Raw genomic sequence first — 16,903 nt, 5'->3', positions numbered from 1 at the left:
TTCTCTAGGATATTACAGCACACCAAAAGAGGTGGATTTGAATCATCTGAGACCATAAAATGTATTGAATACAGATCTCCAACTTCCTGAGCATATGCTCTAACCACACAGCTCCTATATAACTGGTCAGCTTCTTCTGAGCTGTAAAAGAAAAGCATGAGACAGTCCCTTGTACTCAAAGCACTGAAGACCGAGCAGCTTTTGCGGCTGTGAATCACACTTTCCTCACACAGTGAACCCAGAACCACAGCCAAATGCCAAAACTACAGAGACAGGCAGTATTTCATACACATGTGGTCTTTAAATTGCCAAAGCCTCTTTCCAAACAGCACTTGGGATGTTATGAAGCCTGTCTGTGAATCCTGAGAACTCTCTGGCTTTGTCATGGTACTTACTCCAGAAAGAACTAGAAGGAACTTCTTGGGTTTGTGAATCATGTTCCCAAAGGCAAGCCTGTTAAAAGCACCTCTGAAGATCTGGGCAAAAGTATTGTGTTTTGAAAGGAAGCTGTCAAGAAATTTTTAAAACTGGTCTTCACCAGAACATCATGCTGTGAACCCCCGGTAAGGGAGTGGTATTGTTACAACCGCACTGCGTAGCTGCAGGATGTATCAGTCAACATCTCTGCCACTGCTGGATGTGATGGTAAATGGGCTGACTGCTGACACTCTCCTTATCTGTCCCACATATCTCTTAGAACATACTGCCTAATTCTCTATCACTAGGTGAGATCTAAGACCAGAACCACTCCAAATTAGGTACAGTTAGTTAAAATGTTTGGATACGGGAAAAGAAACAGCAGAGGGTTTTTGTTTTTTTTTTTTCATGTCTTTCAGTCAATACTCATTGAATTTGCCCAGTCAGAACATTTATTATAGAAAAGGGCCTTGTCTCATGATTACATAAATCTCTCTCCCACCGCCTCTCATGTATCAGTCCTGCCTTTCCATTAATGCCTGATTTGTGCATGATAGCTGGGAAATGATCCCTAACCCTGCAGCTGAACCCAGAGAGGAGGCATTTCACTCTGCAGCCCAGTATTTTGTTGGCATAACCACTGGACAGGGCCCAACCTTACTCAGCATAGCAAAACAACTGCCTGAAGGCTTGCTTTTTTCCCATTAAGCTGATGTCATCCAGGATATAACTCAGCTCAATTAGGAAAAAAAAAAAAAAAAAAAAAAAAAAAAAGCCAGCTCAGTGTTCCCTCTAGGTGGATGTACTCTGCTGACAGTTATGTCGAAAGAGGCCCTTCCAGTGCAAGCCCTGGTGCACGTATGGGTGGGCTTTGCACTGCTTTCATTAGGGGATTACTGCAAATGTTAGGCTTCATTTGTTCGTGGTTTATTGGGATTACTTGATAGTATTTACTGTGGTAGCCTATCAGTGAAGATTAACTTGACAGCTGTGCCGTCTGTCAGATACAGTCAAAACTGAGCATGTACAACCCTTGGCTATACTGCTTAAATTTAAGGGCTTTTTTTCTCAGATACTCCCTGTATTTTCCTGTTCTTTGCAATATCTTACATGGTTCTGTCACAAGATATGTATAATGTGAATTTTGACTTAAAACAAAGGACTTGTACAGTAATGTTGGGTTGAAGAAATATTTTTCTTTCAGTCTCCATCATCCTCTTACACGAGCAGCTCCATGTGCCAGTGGCTGGTACCACTGTAGAGCTCCCTCTACAGTGATTGTATGACTCTGTTTGTCTGACCAAATGACTCTGCTGGTAACTGTTTGTAACATCAGATGGTCACAACAGGAAAGCTCTGCATACAAAATTCCGGGTTCTGTTCAGAGGAGGAGGTTATTGCTGTCCTTGGAACAATAATCTCATTGCAGAGGCTGGAGAATTTAGCAGCTCCTGCCTTTGCATAGAAAATACTTGTTGCTTCCCACACACTCAGAAAAAGAGCAGGATGTCCCAAGGAGAGCGCTGAGGGTGGCAGTGAACCTCATCATGGGTATACATTTCACCTCCAGCTCTCACCTTGGACACTAAAACCACAGTGGGCAGAGGGCTTTGGGCTGGGGCACAGGAGCAGAATCCAGGGCAATGGGAGGTTCTGTTCCTGTGAATCTCTCAGAGTGCTCCAGCAACACAGCAACCTCAGGAATTACTGCAGAGGGCTGAAGAAAAGCACTTATTCCAGCAATAAATGCTGCCCCCAAATATTATCACATAATTAGCGACGAGTTTTGAGGGCAATCTGTGAAAAATATTATACGCCCACAGACGCAGTGATTGAAACAGAAAACGTTTGCTGAAGCTGAGTGTGGTATTTCTCCACTTAGGAAGCTTTTTCATTAGTCAACCTACTTGCAATATGCAAACTCTGCATCTGCCACCTTAAATGTTCCTTTCCAACAACAACAAACGAACAAACCAAGGCAGAGATTCTTATCTCCTTTTCCAAGCAGGCTGAGTCTTTCCATCCTAACCAGTTCTTGTCTTGGCACAGCTCATGGGCTATGTTACACATTTCTGGGAAATGCATGTCAAAATCCCAGTGCTTATTGTTTGGTGTAAGCAATCATTGCAGATCTAACTGTGGGGAAAGGCAACTCAGAGGAAAAAAAAAAAAAAAAAAAAAAAAAAAAATCCGAGTAAAAACTGAAGGAAATCACTGGTTTAACCAGATGCAAAATTGCAGCCTCTGTCTGATCCTTTGGAATCATCTATAATCCTGAATTTTCACAGAAGCGTTCACCAGTATACTTAAGGGAGTTTTGCAGGACTCAGTCCAGCATTTAAATGTAACCGTCTTTTCCAGGCCTGTTTTTAATTAATCTGTTACATATTCTAACTATTAAAGAATGGGATTTAGAGAAGTGCTGGGCAGCAGCCTCTCTCGATTCCTATTAAGTCAATGGTGAATCTCCCCTGAATTCCTCTGGGAGCACAGGGAGGCCCATGCCAGGCCCATTTTCAACATCTCCTTTTTGCAGCTTATGCAACGACTTTTCCCTGCCCTTGTTCAAGGCTCAGGCTTCCCTCTACCGTTTTTTTCCCACTTGCAAAACAAAATGATGCAAACACACAAAGTAATGTGTCGGCATCAGAACTTCTGGGAACAACTGATCTTGCTGCTTTCCCGTGATAAAGTGGTTTGCCTGTGAAGGAAGCATTGCAATCAGCTCAGCAGGGCTGACCTGTTGTCACAGTGCGGGTGGGGTCCAGAAAGTTGGAAATAACACTGCGTGTGCCAGCCATCCCTTTCCTTGCATGTTTCCCTGGGTCTCCCATTCCCGCCGTTCGTTTTTGGTAAGAAAATACTTCTCCCCCTGTAACAGGCAACGGGAAGACACCCAACCCCGCTCTGCTCCCGGCGTGTGGACTTGAGTGCCTTCGTGCTCAGAGTCGGAGCCGAGCGGCCCAATTGCCGGCAACCCATGCCCGTCAACCGCGGGTCCGGCGGGGCGGGGCGGGCCGGGGCGTGGCTGGAGGGCGGGTGCTGCATGGCCCCGCCCCGCCCCCGCTATTGGCCCTGCTGCGGCCCCGCCCCGCCTCCGGCCGCCCGGCAGTTGTTCCGCGCGGGCGGAGCGGGAGCGGCACCCGCGGCGGCGGTGGCGGCGCGGTGGAGGTATGGGCCGGAGCTGACAGCGCCCGCCCCGCTACACGCCGAGCGCGCTGCCGGCGGGGAGGGGAAAAGTTGTCGTCGGCCTCTCGGGAAACTTTCTGTCCGCCGCTGCGGCGCGGAGCCGTCCGGTGCGGTCGGGTCGCGTGGCGTCGCATCGCTCCGCTCCGCTCACAGCGGGGCGCGCTGAGACGGCGGGGGGGCCATGCCCGCCGCCAGCCTGCTGCCGCTCTTTAGTAGCGCGGCGGGGCCGGGCGCGCTGGGCGGTCCGGCGGGCGGCGGCGCGGGCGGCGGGGGCAGGAAGGCGGCGGGCCCCGGCGCGTTCCGACTGACGGAGAAGTTCGTGCTGCTGCTGGTGTTCAGCGCCTTCATCACCCTCTGCTTCGGGGCCATCTTCTTCCTGCCCGACTCCTCCAAGCTGCTCAGCGGCGTCTTCTTCCACTCGGCCGCCCTGCAGCCGCCGCCGCCCGGTTTCCAGCCCCGCGCCCCGCCGCAGCCCGGTGCCGGCCCGGCGATGCCGGAGGAGGCGGGCGGGGCGGGCAGCCTGGAACGGATCCGCGCGGACCACGAAAGGGCCCTGCGCGAGGCCAAGGAGACGCTGCAGAAGCTGCCCGAGGAGATCCGCAGAGACATCCGCCAGGACAAGGAGAAACTTCTGCAGGACGCCCGCGGCAGGAAGGAGGCGGCCGCCGCCGGGCTGCCCCAGCGCCCGTTCCAGCAGCCCGTGGGCGCCGTGGGGCGAGAGCCCGCCGATCCCGCCGTGCGACAGCGGAGGGACAAGATCAAAGAGGTGGGTGGTGGCGGCACCGCGCCGGGCAACAGGTCCTGCCCGGCCGCCTCCTCCTTCTCTCTGTCCCCCCATGTCACGGCTCCGAGATCCCGAGGAAGCGCGCACCCGGGCTGGGAGAGGGGAGGCGGCGGGCTGGGCGGCTCGGAGCGTCTGTCTCGCACCGCAGGCGGAGCGCGGTCCGCTTGTTATAGCGGTACGGCATCGGGTGGTGAGCGCTGAGTGCCTCCCCGAAGCGCCCTGTCCGAGCTGTGCGTAGGTAGGGCTGCCGCGAGCCGGAGGCTTGATAGGGTCTTTTCCATAGTATATGGGTTTTTCTATAAAACTATATTTATTTCTGTAAATATAATTCAACTTCATGACATTACTGACGCTTTTGCTTATCAGTTTCACAATTTCAGCCGCCTGCTGGGGTTACGGTTAGTAAATTAATAAGTAGTGTCTGTTTCCCGTTCTGTGGTGATGGAGATGAGATAGGGAGCGAGGCTGTAATAACTGAGTGTTTCCGTGTTGGTGAAATACCGTCAGCCTGTTTTTGGTTTTGTTTTATGATGTGTTCTTATGGAGCAATCGGAAAAGTGGACGTTTTCACTACATAGAACTCTGAGATTTGATACCGTGCTCTGAGCATCAATTAAACTGTTGTAGCAAACTGTGTACGGGGTCGTAAGTAGAGGCAGATTTGGAGAAGGAAAACTCTCCTGAGTGCATAGTACACAGAGCACAACTCAAAGTGTGCAGAGCCTGTGTTCTCCTGTCTGCAGCCTCACAGCCTCCCTGAGGCACATTGGAGCAATTAAAAGTACCAACAAACGGTTCCCTGTTATCTGGAATTGCCTTGTAAAAGAGGTTAGAATTGGCATATTGAGGCTTCAGAACCTATGCATGACATTTGTTGTACAGCAGAGCGCAACACCTAAGCAGGATGAAGGAGATAACACTGAGAGATACTGCTGATTTTGCAGGGCTAGTGCTGTGCCATCTTCTCCAGTGATGTTTTAGCATGTATGTATACAAATGCGCTTGTGTGCATCTATCTGCCTGCTTGCACATATGAGAGGTGGATGTATCTACATCCATACAAACTCCAGAACCCCTTCATTATTGTTTTTCTTCCCTCCCATCCTGTTCCTCTTATTTTTCCTGACTTCCACCTGGGAACCCCTGACAGCAGTGGAACCCCCAGACCAGATGTTTGGCAGCTGTAAGCACAGGAAATGATGGCAAACTACAGTGCTTGTAGTTCCCAGGTCTTTTTTTTTTTTTCTTTTCTATCTCAGTGTAATTCCTTAACACTGTGTTGTTTGTGGGAGTTTTTTTCCCTCCCTGTTCAGCAGGCAAACTTCACATGTTTACTTAATTGCTCTGTCTTACTGTACCTTAACCAGTTTGATTTTTTTTCTTTTGAGGGGAATACTCCTTTTCGCTGACCTTAAAGCAATGTTTCTTATTCTATGTTGTTTCACGCACTGGCCTTTCTGTTGCTCTTCTCCCTGTTTTTCCAAGCTCTTGTCCACTTCTTTGTGTTAATACACTACTGTCAGTCTGCAATTCCAGTCTGTAGGCTTCTTAGGTATAGCTTTATATTGTAACTTTCAAAAATGTGAACTACGCCCTAGAGAGAAGCTGTGGAAATCTCCTGTTACAGCATGGCCATTGCGTGCTGGGATTGTAAACTGGGGAAGAAGTTGAAATAAATGTTTAGCTCTAGCCAGTACCAGCAAATATAGTTTGCAGCCACAAAACAATAAAATAACATGATTGTGTAATTTCTTAATGAGGATGTGAGATAGATAAAAGAGGTTAAAATTTCTATGGCATACTTTATTGTATTAAACAAAAAAAAAAAAAAAAGAGAAACTTGAAAAAGATGGGAATATAAAGGTTACTGAACTTTACTTAGTATCGAAACCAACATATTATGGCAATTAACTAGAAAAATAAGCAAGTTGCTATAAGCTTATCAAGTAAATCAAGCACTGGTAAAGGCAGTGAAGCAGATATCTCGTTTTGCTGCTGTTGCGCTTTGTCCGTGTGGTAAAGGGACAGAAGCTTCAGCCCAGGGCACTGTTGCCTGCTGTGGTCCTCTGGTTTCTCTTCTGATTATGAGTTGCAAGCAGGCACTGAGGGAGGCTTTGGCAGCACCACCTGCCCAGTGCTTCCTGCTGTAAAGCTGCTGTCAGCTGCTGGTGGCTGCTGAATTCTGTACCAGCTGAGCTGATGCTGCTTGTGCTGTTGCACCTTCATCAAGCTGTGTGTTTCAGGGAGGTTTGAGCAAGGAGACACAGCTGCTCTCAGGCGTGTCAGTGGGGTTGCGTTTTATTAGCAGTAACTAACTGTCCAGGCAGTTTCCCTGTTTCTCCATGACTTGGAGCAGGGCTTGGGTACCTGGTACTCCTCATGCTGCTCTCTTCTGGTGTCCTGATAAGAGCTCTGGGCTCTGAACGAGGAGTCTGTCATTTCTACTCCTGTTCCTCCACCTGCTGAATGGAGAGGCAGCCCCTGTTTTGAGCAGGTACTCCCCATTGGTGAGAAAACAAGCTGACATTTGTCCAGTTTCCGCTGTTGTCACTGTTGGTTGTGGCTGGATATTAGAAGTAATGAGGAGAAAAACGTCAGGGAAGACTTGCAAGCACACAGACAGTTTGGGAAAGGTGGTATGAACAAAAGCAGCATTAAGGAGAACATAGAAATAGTGGGGACAGACTATGAAAGTAGGGGAGCTCTGTTTCAGTTAAGGCAACCTGACTTTGAATCTTCTCCAAATTTCATTTCTATCCTTTCTGGGGGGCATGGGGAAAGGAAGTGAATTACTTAGGTGTTAGCTAAATAACAGAAGTTGAACCCTTTTTATTTCAGAGAAAAGGAATAGAAAACGATGAATGAGCTAGCACAGGTATAAGTACTAGTACAATCCCATTAGTGTAGAGCTCTGCCCTGACTAATTCTATGGAGCAGCAAGCTATTGGTGGGTCATGGCAGCAATGCAGCACGCTGCTCCTGCAGAAGATAGCTAGCTCAGAGCCTGCATGTTATTATGTTGTGCTGTTCAGACATATATGCCTTCAGGATGGTGGTGGGAAACTGGAACTTGATGTCCATAGTGCCACGACCTTGCTCTCAGCGCTTGCACAACTCAAAGCTGTTGCAGTCATCTAGCAGAAGCCCTGGAGAGAAGTGTTTTCCCTGATCCTATGTTTCTTGTGCTGTCCTTTAAGACAGCACAGCAGTCACAAGGCATCAGAACAGACTTAGCAACTGAAGATTACTTCATGCTGTCTTCCTATAAAGAACTGAATTGGAGTTGAGTTGGTAGTGTGAGTTCAGAGTTTCCAGAATCCTAAATATTTATTTTTGTAGTGGCTTTTAGTTGGAAATCATTAGATTAAGCAAGAAGTTTTAGCAGTGTTGCAGGGAAGTTCAGAAATATCTGGAGGAAGAAAAGCTCATGAACATGGATATAAAAGGTTAATCAGAAATCTAATATTCACTTGATATAGCAGTGCTTGGCTCTCATCAGGACTCTCTGGCTATGAGGGGAAGTAGTGATGAAATAGCAGGGGTGGCTTGTGTTGGGGGGCTCCTCCTGCATACTTGCAGCTCCCTGGCTGGTGCTGCTTGGGGGGGGCTGATGAATGTGCTGGGAGATGTTTTCCTTTTACTGATTTTTTTTTTTTTTTTTTTTTTTTTTAAATGAGGTAATACACTAATACTTCTTGCCGTCGAAAAGAGGAAGAGAATCTCATCTGATCACTTACTCTTGCCTACTGTTTCCTTTGCATGACTCCTTGGAGCCCTCTGGAAGCTGCTTCAGCTCACTGAACCTACAGAGAAGTGACAGAGAAGGAAAGCTGAACAGTTTTCTGTTAAGTTGAAGGCTTTCTTGAAGGGTCCACTCAGCAGCAGATTGGGCTGTGGGAATTGGATGGTGCTAGGTGGTGAGGAAGGCACAAAACCTCTCTGTTTTAGGACACTGGTTTCTCCATTGCATTTGAATTTGCAATGTGGCATTTGTAGATGTGAGAGCTCTGAGGCAGGTGGAAGTGCTGCACTTTGGAAGGCTGTTACCTCTTGACCCTTTTTCTCAGAACAGAAAAAAAAGGAGAAGAAAGGCAGGAGCAGTAATTACAGAACCCCCGGCTCCTGCGGAATGCAATTCTGTGTTTTCATTGTGAGGAAGTTGTAGGAACTTCCCTGGTAGGAGGAAGATTAAACTGCTGTGTGCAAGTATGAAGAGATTTGGGATCCGAACATATAGGGCCCCATTTTCTGATGATTCAGATCCTTATGTATTCATAAGGATGCAGTGGAAGAAAAAGAATCCATGTGTAATGAGTAATCAGGTAGTGATTTCTGGCAATATGCTGATGATGCAATGCACTTCTGAACTTTTCTTCAGGCTCTGACCTTAATGCAGACATCTTGCAACTGTTTCACAAGGGAGTTTAAAATGTATCTTAGCTTTTTTTATTATTATTATTTTTATTTATTTATTTATTTATTTATCCCAAAGTTTTATTTTTCTACCTGTAAACTTCAGAGTTTTTGTATCCACTAGTCCTTTTTGAGAGTTCTACTGCACGTTCCTTCTGGACAAATACTAGTTCTTGTGTTTTTTTTTAATTGTTTGATAGTGGTTTTGTAAAAGACAACAAGAAAGTGAGTTAAGTGCCTGAATACAGGGAATGCAGTATGATGTGTAAGTACCTTTTACTTCTAAGTTAAGGGCATCCTCTGGGGCTCAGAGGCATTTTCTCGGTGTTTGTTGGGAATTCTATGCTCTTGTGGGACATGGATGTTATGGCATCTGTATGGGAACTGCTGAGTCACGGCCTGAACCTCTGATTGATCACCTGAGGTGAGCCATGAGTCAGCCAGAGGAGCACAGGTGAAGGCAATTCACCTGTGCTACCGGAAGGGGTGGAGCCAGGCTCCACCCCTCCTGGACCTATTTAAGAGCTGGCTACCAGAGGGGAAGGATCTCTTCTGGAGATCCTCCTCTTTGATATCTTCTAGTGAGCTCAACCCAAGGGTAAGCTCTTCTACTTATTCTCTTTTGTGATCCTTGTTTGCCTTACTCTTTTGATTATATTGCAATTATAACATCTTGGTTATACAGCTTTGCCTTACTCTTTTGATTATATTGCAATTATAACATCTTGGTTATACAGCATCTAAAATGCAACAAGACAGTGAACTAAACAGTTGGCATAGGGAATAACACTAGAAGATGCAGAGGAGCTGCCGATGAGTTACTAAGGACATGGGTCAGTGACTGTTCAGCAGTGTCTGCAGGCCCTATGCAGAGCCATCCTAATCTGCCAGCTAGCCAGAAGTCTGCCCAAGGCTTTGCTGAATTCACTGTTAAATGGGGCAGGGAGCTGAAATGGTGTTGTCTGAGCACAGGGGAAGGAAGCAGTAGACCTCTACTAAGCTAATGTGTTTGGAGGGGCGGATGATGTGGAGAATAGTGGGACCATGTCATGTTTTTGTCCGTTTGATGTGACATATGGCATGCCTTTGTCAAATTAAATGCTTTCCTTTGGGATCCCTTAATGTCTTTTTACAGAAAGACATTGTTTCAGGTGAGTTGTTCTGGCTGCCTGTGGTGGTTTTTGTTTGTTTTAGGAGTATCAGTTATGAGAAGGAAGAATGTTTTGGCGTGTGACAGTGTGCATGCTTGATTGGAATAGGATCTTTACCTATTGCTAGTTTGTGTTTTCCGTCCTTACATCTTTCCATGAGCTGACCTGGAGGAATGTTTACTTTTCTTATGTTCCAGCTTGGTCTGCATTCTCTGAAGGTATATTAACAAAACTTGTGAGTGTTCTATGGATAGAACGGGGACTGAATTGTGGGCAAATGAAAAGACTTTAAATGTTCAGTGGAAAACATCTGGCTTTAAAAAAAAAAAAATAAAAAAAAATCCAGCACATGATTAATTCTTTAGCTGAAAGCCATGTGCACATCTTATGCAAAGGCAAAACCTAAATTCAAAACCTAAATTCCAGACACACAAGAGTCTTCATGAAAGCTAAATAAGGTGATGAAAAGGGGCGAGGTAAAGCTTAAAATGGAATGTCTCCTGCATTTTGGCAAAAGTTATATTCCCATGGTGATAATTTTGTATTTAACATCAGTGTAGCAGCCTATGGCAGTGATTTAGTATAGAGAAATGGAGTAAATCATAATGTTGGTGAGTTCAACTGCTTAGGGCTGTAATTCTGTGCTGTGGGCAAACCGAAGCAGGAAAACTCCACCTGTTTATTAGAATCTACTATTAAGGCTGAAAAATGTCTATCTCATTCAAGCAGAAAAATGCTAAGAGTGGTAGAGAGGCTTTGATAGCTTCTTTGAATGTTAATGAAAGCACAGATCTGTGAAAAGAAGATCACAGACAGACAGGAGACAGTGCTTCTTGTAATTAACTTCATTATGCAGGCACTTGTATGACTGCTGGACAGATACATTTTCTTACAGCTATCTGAATACAGTGCTGTAAAAACACTTCAGTGTCTTCACTTTTCCTGTTTTTTCTTTTTTCCCCTCCTGGTTTTGAAGAGCCAGCATAGTGAATTCCTGCAGTTCTCATCTCAAATAAAATGCTTTAGCATGTAGTTCCTTTATCTGCCCATTAAATAGTAAATGTATCTTACTAATTTACTTGGCTGAATAAGTCTAATACTTTGGGAAAGTATTCATTGTTTGATTCACTATTTGCTGCTGTCTAATGGTACAGACCTTCTCTGGCAAAAAAAAAAAAAAACAAAACTGCAGCCTGAGATAGTACAGTGATGCTAAAACATTCTGCTTTCTAGTAAGAAACTCAGTTATACAGAGGTATCTGTATTAATTATGTTTTAGACACTCTGTTTTGAAGGGTTCTGTAGATTATTTTAAAATTATTCTTAGAAATTACCTTGTAAAACAAAGAAAATAATTGTTTAGGTGGGCCTGGGAGATGAATAATATGGGCAGTGTACCAGGTAATCCATATACTGGTTCCTTTTTTCTGTCTGAAAACCTCCTTTATCCAAGAAGCATAGCATGTGATAAAAGAATGTGTGCACACTAAGAAGAATCTGTCTTCCTATTTTCCATCACTTCCTATAACCAAGCCTGCAAGTCTGCCATGAAAATATAATTGGTGATTAATAAAGCGCATGCTCCTTTGCCTGATACAGATTAAGCAAGACCTTTCACAGAACTGTGCTTAATCCCTTCTTGCAACAGCTACTGGGCAGCCTGGCTGCCAAGCAGGGGAGCTTGTGTGGCAGGGCCCAGAGGGGCCTGGGCCTGGTGCAGATGGTGCAGTGTGGGGAGGGTGGTGTGGAGGGCCAGGTCCCAGCTCAGTTCTTTGCCTCTGAACCAAAGTCTGTACTTGGTTCTTGGCTGTGCTGTGAGCTGGGCTGCCTTTGCTCTTGTTTATGCTGTGGGTTTGCACCTGGATTGTGGAGTCAGGCCCAAGGCTGCAGGTGGGGAGCTTTGTTGTGCTGCTTAGGTCGCTGGCTGTGGGCACTGCAAACAACACCTGAAATCAAATGCTCTGGTCTAACTCAGTGTTGAAGGGAAGTAAGTACAGAAGTAAAACCCCAGGTTTGCCTTTCTTGCATCTTGTTATCACCACTTTGAACTCTGTGGTAACCTAGAAATGCTTGCATGAAATTACACAGCAATTGGCTGTAGCTTTACACAGTAAGCTGGTTGGATTTTATAGCTGGTGTTTATAAAGATGCAGGTATTGCTCATTCTGATGCCTCTAATTTTAAAAGCTTTTGAAACAGATTGGATGAGCGTGTAACCTGCTGTTATGTTCGTACAACTGTTAGAATTTCACAGCCCTTGTGGGAACACTGAGATATGTATTCTCTTAAGCAAAGGTAACTGCAAATGTAAAATCTACTTTCATTTGTCTTCCCACACTCTTGGAAACTATATGACCTTGGCTTTGAAATTGCTTAGAAATAAAGCGAGTAAATGGAAATCTGACTTGTAAGATACTTGGACCTTTTTTTTAATGCAGGTATCTAATAAGGTAGAAAAAAAACATGGAGATGGGGAGAGAAAATAGGCAATATGAGCAAAGGACCAAAACGATGCTGTGCCAGAAAGAGCTGGTGGCTGTGCTGCATCCAGCTGTTACAAGACCTCCTGTGTGCTCTTCAAAAATTCTTTCAGAAGAATCAACATTTTTTCTGTGATGCTGGGCAGAAAGCAGGAATTGAAATTTCAAAGTAAAAGCATGCAGCATTGCAGCTTTCGTGTGAAGGTATATATTGGTGGCACTTGCGTTACAAGCAGTGCTGTGTATTCTGTGAGAATAAAACAGAAAAGAAAGAGTATCTGATACTTTCTTCCAGAATTTTACATCACCTGACTTATGTAGAGGTGAACTTATTGCTTGGCAACATAAAACATTTTTTTTTTTTTTTTAATTCAAAGTCTGTGCTTTTAAAACACAGCAATAAAATTGCATTCGATCAGTGTGGATTGCTTCTTTAATTAGTATTCAGACCACTGCAGGGCTTCTTTTTTTTTTTTTTTTTTTTTTTTTTTTTTAGTATCTACATGTTTTTCTTTTACTTGCTTCACTGCATAATAAACATCTATGTGCCTTTTGAAATTTCTTTTGTTCAGGGACTGCTTTCTTCCAAGGAAATAGGAAATAGCTTGTGTAAAAGAATATCAACGTTAAGAAAACATTTTGCTTTCAAAATGTTGCGCTTAGGGAGATAGTAATTTTACTATTCCCTGATATGCACATGCAGATGCAGACTCAGTCTTTAACTCTGCTGTCAGTTTTCACACTGCCTTTGAGCGCTGACATCTGTTGGTGCACTGAATGGTGATACTGATAAAGCTGTGCCCACTTCCCTGTCTGTAGGGAAATGTGCTGCTTGTTACTGTGGTTATAGTTCTCCACCCATCTGTGATTTTGAGAACTGCACTTCAAATTTTGTGTTGGATCTGGACAGTAATACTAAATGCTTTAAACTGAAGCTTGAAGAATAGATGTTAATAACATTGTTGTGGATTGACTCCCCCCACCCATCCTGCAACAGAAAACGTGATTACCATTTAGAGAGTAGGAGATTTATATCAGTTACACATTTGAAAAGTCATAATGCTTCAAGGCTGTGTATTGCTTTTTGCGTTCTGGTGAGACTGTCTGAAGAGCCACCATGGGGGAAAAAAAAGCCTGCTACATAATGACAAGCTGTAAGTTGTCTGATACTTTTATGTCTCACTCTATAAAGCTCTAGGGTAAGCATGGTACTGAACCTGAACCGACTCTAGAAATGTGTGTGATATTGTCAAGGGCTAAAGTGATATCACAGATCAGGAAGGGTGTTTCAAAAAATGACTTCTCTAAAGAAGAGCCCTTAAGCCTATCCATGCAATATTTTTAAAAAATTGATGTATTTAGACAGAGAAGGACTGATTTATTTGTATCTCTTTCCATATGTATGCTGTATGTACAGCTAAATACTTCATGCAATTGGTAAATGACAAATTCTCTTGTTTGTAACTGAGGATGTGGTTTGTTGACAGCAAGATCTGATTTAATTAAGCACATCTAATAGATGGAGATTTATTTTTCTTTTTCTTTACAAATTGTGAGCTACATTGGAAAAAAAAAAAAAAAAAAAAAAAAGAAAAAGAAATAAAATTACATATATATTGCAAGCAGAATCCAGATCAATAACCAGTTTTTCTTAAGTCAGTATGAATCTAAACCTTGTAGACAGCAGATAGTCTGTGAGAAAGCTTTCAGACTTCATGGAGTCTGTGGTCTTATGCAGCCTGATGATGTCAAGGCATTATGGAGGCACCACTGGTCTGAATTTATACATGCTGTGATTTTTGTTCTTTCTCCCATCCTTCTTCTTACTCTATAATTTTGTCACTGAGGGATTCAGACTTTCTGCTGGACCTCTGGTGGCCTCTGGTCACTATCTTGAAGAGCTGACTTCAAAAATGAATCGGGTTGCTCAGATTTGAAGTCAGGTTCAGAAAACCTCTGAGGATGGAGGTTTTGGTCACTCTGGGCAAACATATTCCCATGTCTGTGGACTCTTATTATTATCAAGTTAGATTTTCATTTTCTTCTTAAGTGCTTCATCCTTATCTTCATCTTCACTTATTTACCTAACGTCTCTCCCTGATAAACTCTATTAGGAATATGGTAAAGAACCATAAAAAAAAAAAAAAAAGAAAAAGCAGAACTAAAAGCAAACATTATTGCTTAGGCCTTTTCGTGTCCTTTGTTGCTAGTTTTTCCAGGCTGTTAAGCAGCAAGTCCATTTTGTTTGGTCCTTTTGCTGATGTTTCTGTAGAGGTACTTTCTGTCCCATAGCCATTTCCAGCTGAGCTTTGTTAAACTTCTGCACTGCTGTTGGCCAGCCCCTGGCTGATCTTCCTCCTGGGCTTCCCTGGGAGTTTGGGCTCACCTTGCATGCTCCACATCCAGCCTAGATGAACTCTTTGGCCTTGGTGGCCTCCAGCCAAGAGCCATTCCTGTGCTTGGAGATCATCTCCTGGGCACTCCTGCTCTACAGGGATCTCTCCCATGAGATCAGCTCCCTGGACAAATTCAGCTTGTTCCACGGAAGCCTGCCGATGGCCTTTTTAGTTTGCCTTTTCCAGCTTTTTCATGATCTTAAACTCTTCTTTCTAATATCTAAGTAGACATGGTTTAGGCATTTATCCTACATGCATAAATTGTTTTGAAGTAAGCTATAATTGTAAGAGGTGGGGCAGCAAGGGAAATGATGTGGCCTTTTCTAACTCCTTTGCATTTATGCTTCTTTTCCAGTTTCATTAGGCAAACATAGTAGGTACTGAGTGTTAGCTGAGTTGGTATCTTGAAATTTTTAAAACTGAGAAAATATTTGCTGGCCAAACAAATGTGGTTAATACGGGGAATTCTATCTTCAATTTTGAAACACAAGCTATTAATGAAAAACAAAACTGTTAGTTGTAACTTTTGCCTCTGGTGGGTAAGAGTGGGTAACTTAGTATTCTGACATACTGTGAGAAATCTGTTGAAGAACTGTATGGCATTCTGAAGCTTATTTCCTCTGTGTGCCTCTGATGAAAGTGTAAGATGTTTATACATTGCAGATACGAAACTTGACATGTGAAAGCTAATTTAGCGCAAGTTCAAGTTGGCAAATTTGAAGCCTATATTGTGACTGAGATTGATAACCACTGAATTAAATTTAAAGCAGAGTTCTGATTGATTTCTTTGTAAACACTTAAATTAGCAAATATAAGTAACTTAAAAACTTGGGTTTTAATTAATTTTTCATCTAATTTATGTGACTTACTGTATGGTTTTCAGAAGACCTCGTAAATATTTTTACAATAGGATTAGATTATTGCAGTACGCTACCAGTTCATGGGAGTCCAACTTTTTAGTATTAGATTTTTTGTTGTTTTTGATATCATAAAGAAGTCTGGCTCTCCGGAAGCTTGGTTTTGAAAATTAAGTCCTTCATTATGTTTTCTTGTCCTCCCTGTCCGTATTCACTTGTCATTCCTGAAAGCATAAGTTTCTAGCATCGTCGTGGTAAACAAGCATCCCTTCAATTTGTTATGACTGTGATGATTCAGTGATGTGGGAAGTAAAGCTTTTTCCAGTGATAGCAGTGAAAATGTAACTTTCCTTTTGCTTCAGCTCAGTGATCCCTTGTTATGGGATCACTCTTATATGGGTTATGTAAGGTGTTCACCCGTAACTCCTGTAACTTTTGCTTGTCACTTGGACCAAAAGTAGGAAAAAGTAGCTGTAAAACCAGTATAACTACTTAGGATGGAAACTAACAAAGTTTGAGGAGAGCACCTCTGAGTTCTGGAGAACAGTTGAGCCTTTTTAACTTTGATTGGATTTGTTTTTTCTCTTGGTGGCTTCATTTCATCAAGAAAATTATTTTGAACCTATTTAGCAATCCAAAGCTTGACCAGTGGTCGTGTCTTTACTTCTGCATTTTTTAAATCCATTCTTTGAAGAAAAAGTTCGGCATGTGATTTTCTTACGGAAAACAGGTCCTGTAGTGTAAGCTAACCAAGTGGTACTACTTGGATCTCTTGCATGTGAAAAGAAATTTTAGGTGGGCAGTCTTCTGATCTGGCCATTGGAGGGGAAAAAGCAAAACATTTCATGTTAGCTATAGGCTTGACTATGAGATGTTGGAAGGATGCTAATATTGCTCAGTTGTTTTAAACACACAGCAGTGTAGTGTATGATGTTATATGAGTTCATTTCAGAGTGACTTTATAATAGCTTCCTGGTGTGCTAATTACCTATGACTATGTTCTGTGAAGAGGACATGGTGTGGATGTTTTATTCTCTTTTGTTTGTACACAGTATTTTTGTGATGCCTATTTTATTCTCTGTTTACAGTGGGGAACCTTTTCTACTTTAGATTCATGCCATTTGAAAAATGCAATTTTTGTTTGTTTTCTGAGGGAGGAACAATGCCAGCAGCTAATGCCAAAGACAGATCTCAAAAAAAAAAAAAAAAAAAAAAA

The 16,903-nt window shown here is 43.4% G+C and overlaps 1 protein-coding gene across 2 annotated transcripts in view; it reads left to right on the top strand.

Annotated features, from left to right (window-relative positions):
* Positions 1-3,787: 3,787 nt before the first annotated feature.
* MAN1A1 (mannosidase alpha class 1A member 1) overlaps positions 3,788-16,903 on the top strand; it is a 132,811-nt gene continuing 119,695 nt past the window's right edge. The window contains exon 1 of one of the 2 annotated variants that reach the window (XM_042876209.1): positions 3,788-4,372. In XM_042876209.1, coding sequence (XP_042732143.1) covers positions 3,788-4,372 — 585 coding nt within the window. Of the gene's footprint in view, positions 4,373-8,118; positions 8,305-16,903 lie in introns of those variants that run through there. The other variant, XM_042876218.1, reaches the window with a different exon arrangement.

The sequence above is a fragment of the Lagopus leucura genome, unplaced genomic scaffold (assembly GCF_019238085.1).
Source record: "Lagopus leucura isolate 7727_CA_CO unplaced genomic scaffold, USGS_WTPT01 Super-Scaffold_73, whole genome shotgun sequence".
Lineage (NCBI taxonomy): Eukaryota > Metazoa > Chordata > Aves > Galliformes > Phasianidae > Lagopus > Lagopus leucura.
The sequence above is the reverse complement of the archived record's forward strand: the minus strand, read 5'-3'. Positions and strand labels throughout refer to the sequence as shown.